Below are 8,180 nucleotides of genomic sequence, written 5' to 3' on the forward strand. Positions count from 1 at the left end.
TTTTTTACATTTTTGTAACATAACAAACACCATGACTTGTTTTATAATTGTGTTTTTCTTTTCTTGAGTATCCATAATCAATTATTTAATCGTCATAATTCAGTTCATTTGCTTAGTAAAGATTATAGGTATATAAGCTTAGAGGGTTGTTTTGTATGACTTATCGTCGTATTTTCTCAGTAGGTAATTTGACTTTTAACTCAATCTTGGTTTATGAACTTGTCTTTTTTCTTTTTCTTTTTTTCAAATAAGGAGTTATATAAGGTTTTTCTCTTCTTTTTTTCTTATTGTGTTTTTTTTTTTTTTTTAAATAAATGTTCACTCTAAAAAACCTAAAAAGGGTTTTCAAATAATCATTTTTCATAATAAATGAGTATCCTCATTGAGTAGGCACATGTGAAAAATGTGCATGAGTCCATAATAATATAAATTATAATTATTATATAAATATTATATAAACTTTTGGTTAGATTCGAGATGTCACAACCTTGGTAAGAGCCCAACTAAAACTGACTAGGAGTTGAAGAATACTTTAACCTAAGCCCAATCAATTTAAGTGTTGGAAATAATTATCCAAATTTGTCCTAGTAGATATTCTGTTTGGTATAGATTTTGTAGTCTTACTTGGCTGCTTTGCTTAAGAAGAAAGCTGTTACCTATAAATATCATATATATTTTTTATAAGGATATTTATATATATTCTGTTGTGTAATGGATAAAATACGAATTAATGCCTTGAAGTCAAAATTAATGTACTGCTACCGTGCATTATTGGTCATTTGAAGTTGCATTCACTAAAGTCTTTATTGCAAAGTACATTTGATTTGAAGCCTGTCTTAATTTGTTTTCAGCACCATTAGAATATACTCTTAATTAAACATGTGGCTATTTGTAAAGTAAATTTAATAATAAAAGACATTTATAATCCTCTAAAAATTATTCTCGAACTTCTTCAACATGTTAATTTGTAGATATGGTAAACTTGTAAACTTGGAAATCGTGATTAATATATTCGAAATATTACTGGTATAGGAAATTATGAAAGAATTTCACTCAATGATTTTTTGTTGAAATTTTGATAATCTATCTTGATTAATCATGACATTTTGTTATTTTTTTTTTATTCATCACTAATTTTTTGCAATTTATGGTAATCTTATCTCGTAAGTGGCTACATCAGCTTGCTGAAAAAAACTTGAAAGTGCATGTAGGAAGGGAGGTGACAACTTTGCACCTGAGCTACTTTCCCTTAGTGTTTATAATTACATGTACTATATGTACGTAACCTAATCTTATGACATATCCATGCACAAAATTAAATATTAAAATAAAATGTTAAAAAATATTAATTTATTTTTTTTTTCAAATTTATTTTAACTTATTATTAAAAAATAAAAATAAAACCTTCTCATGACAATTCTTTTAGTAAGTCTTTTTTTTAAAAAAAAATACTTTACGTATATTAAAAAAATAACGAGGAAGAAAAAAAGTTGCAAATGAACTTCAAATTCCAACCTCATATAATATCATAACTTTTATTTTTAACAGGTATATAATAAAACTTTTAGCATGTCTAATAATAATAATAATAATAATATTTTACCCGTTAGGATGAATTCTTAAGATTTTTTTATCTCTTTTGTATGTTCTAGACCATTTCTACAAGAAGTGATTTTCTATGGAGAATTTTCTCCATCACGTGATCTTTGAATAATAGAAAAGTGTCAAACTTGATCAAAGTGTTTTAAACATATATTAAAATGGATGCAAGAAATAGAAAAGGAAAATCAATATCAAACCTGGTTATGTTTGCATCTTAGGATGGAGTTTTTACAACGCAGCAACATTAATACATTTAGCCAAGTGATAGTATGATGTAAAGCACTACCAAACCGAGAGAGAAACTAGTAGGAAACATTATATGTCTCTCCCATATTATTACAATAGTTTTTATTCACGCAAAAGCCCAAACCATTAGGGGCGGCTAAGGTATGAATTGGACCTTTTTTCTTTTCTTTTTTCCTTTTATAGTGATTTATTAGATATTACGGCTTCCACAAGGCAATCAACTACTCCATTTGGTTATATTACAGCGTTGATCAAGACAGACGCAATGTTATCCCTCATCACTTTCCCAACATGTGTGTACGAATCTTGCTCTTTGTAAACGACATCCGCGGCTCGTGTAAGATTGAGAATACGAGCAAGGAGAGGCATTGAAACAGCAGTAGGTTTGAGGCATTCCTGGTTAATATCCAGCCATGCATTCTCAATTTGCTTTTGAAATTCTTTGTATACTTGTTCCTCAGAGACACCATATTGCTTCATGTAACATTCAACAGCTGAGGCCACATGCCCTCTCTTTTGCTCAAACTGCATGTATAATACAAAAGTTGAGAAAAAACCAGTGTGTTATATTCTCCCCATTTGAATCATATATTCTTCATACCTTATGTGATTTGATGTCATCCATGAGCCTCGCAATGAAATTTGAAGATGACATAATCTTAGGATTGCTGGTCACCCAATCAAAGGCCTCCTTTGTTGCTATTTCTCCCATTCCCACAAAGGACGTGGTTGCAAGTATGCAGTATCCAGAGCTTACTAGTGCAACACGCATGTACTCTTCAAATGTTGGTACGTGTTCTTCATGTAACCATTTGGCCTCAGCAAAGTAAGCTCGAACTTGATTCTTCATCTAAAGAACATTCATCCAAGTTATATCTATGTATATATGAGACCATATAAAATATCATCAATGAAAAAGGTGGGGATCCAGAGTTAAAGATGTCCTACTACTTCTTTGGCATAGTGAACCCGATATTGGTTTCCTTCTTTCTCCATCTCTTCCTCGATTTCTTTGTACACATCTAAGAGTGCCGCATAGCAGAGTTTCATGTATTCTGGAAGCTGATCTATGCTGTTAATATCCCACCTGAAAATAAAATAATGATCCTTGATTTAAGTATATATAAATACATCTATTATACACAATCAAGGTTGGTAATGTGCAAGGAGCAAACCTCTCAATGGCTTCTATGAAGAGCTTGAGTTCTTCAGGTGTGCCATATGCATCATGGATATCATCTAGAATGGATATCATGGCAATTACTTTGGTTAGAATTCGTCTAGCCCGTAAGTATTGAGGCTCAAAATACACCCCAAGCATCCAAAAGTAGCATTCAACCAATCTGTCTCGTGCAAAAGGTAACTTTGTAGCAAAGTCTAGTTCTTTCCACCACCTAAAAGACATTAATATGATCAGCATACAGGAAAGTGATAACAATGGCCAAGTACATGTGGGGTGATCTAAAACCAACCTTGCAAGATTGCTTAGCTCTTCCTTGTGCAGTGACTGCACTAGATTGAAATCTAATTTTGCTAGCTCTAGTAAAGTTTTATCATGGAAAGCTTCATCTTGGTAGACAGATATATACCATCTTGCCTCTAGCCTCTCCAAACCTTTTCTAATGGGCCGGTTCAGGGCATGAGCAACTTGTTCTGCAAGATGATATCCTAAACTTTCTACCATGGCCTTGAGGTGAGTGGTGGTGAAAGCAAGTGCTTTTGCAAGTATGTCCTCTCCATGAACTCTGAGATGTGCAGCCTCATACAAGCCTAGCATGCCTCTTACATCACTGACTAAAGCTTTCTTGAAGTTACCCTTTTCATCCTTGAACTCATTGAACAAGCCTACATAAATACCGTAATTTAAACATACATAAGATTGGACTTATGAGAAGGATACATTTTAGCTTATACATGATAATTCTTTGGGCTCTTACCACATGAAATATTGAACCCAGCTTGTCTTAGTAACCGAAATTGAAGAGCAACATTATAGATATCACCTTCCATATCATCGCCATTAGGATAGCTATCATAAATATGTTGTAACACTTCTTCTATCTCTCTTTCAAAGTGGTATGCCACCCCAAGACGTTGCACAGCATCGATAAATTTTAGTTGTTGGGAAGTGTTACCAGCTGTATTCATTAGCTTCCTTCGAATTTCCTCTTTCAGATCTTCAAGCTGCTTCTCTTTGCAGGCACGTGTTACCTATGGCAACCAAGTAATTTTACTAAACAACACATCAAGAAAAACAACTTTCGAATATACAGGTATTTAACACAGATTTTCATTCGATTACCTCGTCCTCGGGAGTGTAGGATAAGAACTGGTCACCCCAAATGCTAGGGTGATACTGGACCACCGGACGATTTTCCAGTTCCGGAAATTGGCCTAGAGGGCTTGCTAAGACTTGACCCGACATGTTAATTTTTTGGAATGGTAGTAGAACACTTCTTTGAAAACTGACTTGGAAAGTATGAGTGCAAAAGCTTGGGAAGCTCCATTGCATTTATAGGGCAGCAATGGCCTCCAGAAGCTGTATGTTGTTGAATATAATGTATGAAAGAGATTGATGACATGAAAGAGAAACCCCTTGCCTAAATTCACGCAAAAGCCCAAACCGTTAGGGGCGGCTAAGGTTGTGTTAAGTTGAATGGTATGTGGGATTTGGTTTAGTTTTGGGGCCCAAGGTGTGAAATAGTCGTGCTCAGAATAGACTATAAAATATTGGTTTGCTTGAGTTTCAAACAATATCAATCCGTAGGTATTTAATTCAAACAACGTGCTAAGTTGATTGGGAAAATGGGACTAAGTCTGTTCAACGAATGCGGTAGATTCCCTTGCCACAAAGGTGTGTTAATTGTTCGAATTTCTTCCACAATTCATTTTAAAATTTGAAATTAATTTGATTTTATTTCACAATTCTTTTTTAAAATTAGAAATTAATTTGAATTTCTTCCACAATTCTTTTTAATTTTGGAAATTAAATTGATTTTATTTCACAATTCTTTTTTAAAATTAGAAATTAAGTTTAATTTCTTCCACAATTCTTTTCAAAATTGGAAATTAAGTTGAGTTTCTTCCATGATTCTTTTCAAATCTATAAAAATCTTCTATCTCTAATTCCTAATCGTGAAAACAATGTGCATGCGAAAGTTCTATTACAAATATATATATTTTATCTTTATTTTTTCATATTTTCCTTAAAATTTTGAGAAAATAATTTGGTCTACATGCATTCCCATAAAAATTTATATATTTATGATAAATAAAATATTTATTTGTTTTATGAATATTTTCACATATGAACTAAAGAAAATTATTTATTTATAGTATTTTAAAATTTTAAAATAACTAAAGAAATTGTTTATATTATTTTAAAAATTTATATTTTCATATGAAAATTAATGCCAATGATTATGATTTTAGGTTATTTCTTATTAAGTGTGATTTGAACTTATGTCTTGGTTAAAATGTATAATTTTTTAATTATATGAAAGAAAAATAGGTAATGGTTGTAATAATTTGTTTAGTTAGAATTTCTTTCATTTAGACTTTAGGATGCATTTGAGTTTTATTTGTTTAAATTATCAAGGAAACGGGTGAACAACATAACATCACTAATTTGAATTAACACTTTATATAACCTTAAATGTATAAACCAAAGTATTATAGTTCTACAAGCTAACTGAGAAGGGTCATATATTGTAACTAAGGCTAGAGACTCAGGGACATACCATCTTCAAATATTGGACGTCGTACCCCTGCTCTACTCTTTGAATGTATCCAATTTAAAGTAGTAATTTCAATAAAGTTTGCTTATGAAAACAATGTATGAGAGACAAATGACTAAAGTAAATATATTCAAATAAATAAAGCATCCATTGTCTTTATAGATGTAGCAGTCCAAGCCACATCCAACCATAATAAATAAATACAAACAAAATATCAAGCCTACTCGCCAAAGGGACCGCCTTCGAAAACATCTCCTCCTTTTTGGGAAGGGTCGCCTAAAAACTCATTCTCGTCATCCGAAGGAAAGGTGGGAGCATCATGGATGATGCCATGCTTCTTTATATAACAACGATATTCGTACAGGAATATATCATCCACTTGCTTTTGGTAGTCAACCTCCAAGTCTTCTTTTCAAGCGGCAAACCCCACTCGGAGATCTTGTAGCTCATGCCTCAGCTGGGCAGTGATTACTACTCAAAAAGTGCTATTTTGTAGCTTGTAATTAATCCTTTTAAACACTTTTGAGTAGTAGTTATTGTCTTTTAACCCAATTAACATGTTAAGGACCCTTGCAATCAATTCTAATCAAATTGTGTAAGTTTTGGTGTTTTTGTTAGTAATTTGATCACCAAAACAATCCAAGATTGAGGAGAGTTATTTGGAATTCATGGCAAAGCAATGAAGAGCTCAAATTCATGAAGAAACCAAGCTTTGGAGCCCCATATCCCTTTGCCAAAGTCGTTCAAAGTATGCAAGGAGAGAAGCAAGGAGAGAGGAAAAACAGAGTGAAGAAAACAGAGGAAAGCTAGCTGCAGTATTCTTTTGCACTTTTGGAGCACTTTCCGAAGTCCATTTTCTACATTCTATATACCATTTCAAAGCTCAGGAAGTCAAGAATCCAATGCTTCAAACGGTGCGCGATTCGGAGTTGAAACGAAGGAGTTACAGCCATTGAAAGCAGATCACTCCAAAGTGTTGCGAAATCAGCCTTTTGTTGCGAGAATTCCGCAGCCTTTTTGTACAGTGCTATGAAATTCCTCCTGAAGCTACCCGATACATGACGCAAGCTGGAACGCTGAGAACCTCAAGGAGGAAGCCAATTTCGTAGCCCTGTGAGAATAGCTTGATGTTGCGAAGTGATTTCGCAGCCCCTCTTGAGTGTCTGCGAAATCTCGCAGACACCATTTTCTCTTGCGAAATGGTTCCCGAAGCATCCCGATATTTTTGCACCGACTCTTTTAGATATTTTTCTTCAGATTTTTGTGTCTAAATTTCCATTTTCTCCTTGTATTCAACCACTCATGTAATTCCTTAGCTAGGAAGTATCCAAGGAAGGGTAAATTACCTTCTTATATAAACTCTCTTGTAAACACTCTCAGGAGACGCTGGGGGGAAGTATGTGATATCATGTAATCCAATATATAGAATCAACGAACAGAGCACTTGCTCTGTTTTTGATATATATTCTTGTCTTCTCTTTCATTTTCATTTTCTAGCCAACCAAACTCTGAGGATTTTTCCACAGAGGATGAGAGGCTAAGCTTTTTGTCTCTTGGAGTGAGGAAAGCCGGGTAAGTTTCCACATGCATAATTTGGAAGTTTTGTTGTTTTAGTTTTTAATGAAGAGAAAGTGTAACCCGTTAGTGATTTCTATGTTTTTAGTTAACTTAAAACACCTTAGGGTCACCTGGGCCAACACTTGGTAAGACAAGTGATTTCCAACCATGGAAATGCACTAGTTTACCCCTTGCGAGCCTTTGGGAGGTGACTTGAAGGTAGGATTTTCTAGAATAGCCAACACTTGGTAAGCTTTTGGACTCCAAGGAGACATCCATTAGTTATCTCTTGCGAGCTTTTGACGGGTAATCCAAGGTTAAAGATCACCTTGAATGGCAAGTGCTAGGTGAGAGGTATGAGTCATTGCAAGATGCATCAGTGAGAGGGATTTAGTGTTTGAACCCATTAATGGGGAGCATCTGTACAACACCGGTTGGAGAATTAACTATATGTTAATTCTCTAATACGAGGAAAAGAAACAAGTGACCGGAACTCCCTTTTTGTATGAGGAATCTGAGCCTAGTGATCTGAACTCCAAGAAACATCTTTTCTTTGTAAGTAAAATTAGTTACTATTTGTGGTTAGTTTAAAACCAAACCTTTTTCTTTCAAACAAGTTTATGTTTTCTTTTAAAGCTAACCTTGAAATGAAAAGGCACCAATTCATCTTTGAATTAATATCAATTGTGAAGTGAAAACCCATCCCAATGGACGATCCTAGAGCCACTATGCTATAGTAGCTTTGTCTTTGCTACCCTAGTATATGGTGTAATAGGTTATAAATTTTGTTGATTACTCCCTCAATCAAGGAGCACCAGCTGGACACGAATCAGCTGAGACACCAATTGGGCACGAATCAGGCAGCCTTTTTTTCAGGCTTATTTTTGTCGACCGCCATGGTTTTCTTCTTTTCAGCCAGCCGACGAGCTTCAATTTGAACTGTCTCCTTTTCTTCCTCGGCTTTCCTCAATAGATTGGCTTCTTCTTCAACAAGCTTTTGGGCAGCAACGGCTTCACTCTACGTTGTCTCCAAGTTGG

General features: G+C 34.3%; 1 protein-coding gene across 1 annotated transcript; it reads right to left on the bottom strand.

Moving 5' to 3' along the window:
* Positions 1-2,082: 2,082 nt before the first annotated feature.
* Positions 2,083-4,273, bottom strand: LOC100267145 (terpene synthase). The gene is made up of 7 exons (NM_001281134.1): positions 4,151-4,273; positions 3,786-4,059; positions 3,321-3,693; positions 3,024-3,242; positions 2,797-2,935; positions 2,450-2,698; positions 2,083-2,373 (listed from the first exon to the last, which is right to left on the bottom strand). Exons 1-7 carry the CDS (start codon positions 4,271-4,273, stop codon positions 2,083-2,085), a joined length of 1,668 nt encoding a protein of 555 aa, NP_001268063.1.
* Positions 4,274-8,180: the final 3,907 nt, after the last annotated feature.

This window comes from Vitis vinifera, chromosome 18, assembly GCF_030704535.1.
Source record: "Vitis vinifera cultivar Pinot Noir 40024 chromosome 18, ASM3070453v1".
Taxonomy (NCBI): Eukaryota; Viridiplantae; Streptophyta; class Magnoliopsida; order Vitales; family Vitaceae; genus Vitis; species Vitis vinifera.

Coding starts and splice junctions, on each gene's coding strand:
- LOC100267145 (NM_001281134.1), bottom strand. CDS start 4,273: ATGTCGGGTCAAGTCTTAGCAAGCCCTCTAGGCCAATTTCCGGAACTG. Junction 3,243..3,320: donor GAGCTAAGCAATCTTGCAAG/GTTGGTTTTAGA, acceptor AATGTCTTTTAG/GTGGTGGAAAGAACTAGACT. Junction 2,936..3,023: donor TTCATAGAAGCCATTGAGAG/GTTTGCTCCTTG, acceptor TTTTATTTTCAG/GTGGGATATTAACAGCATAG.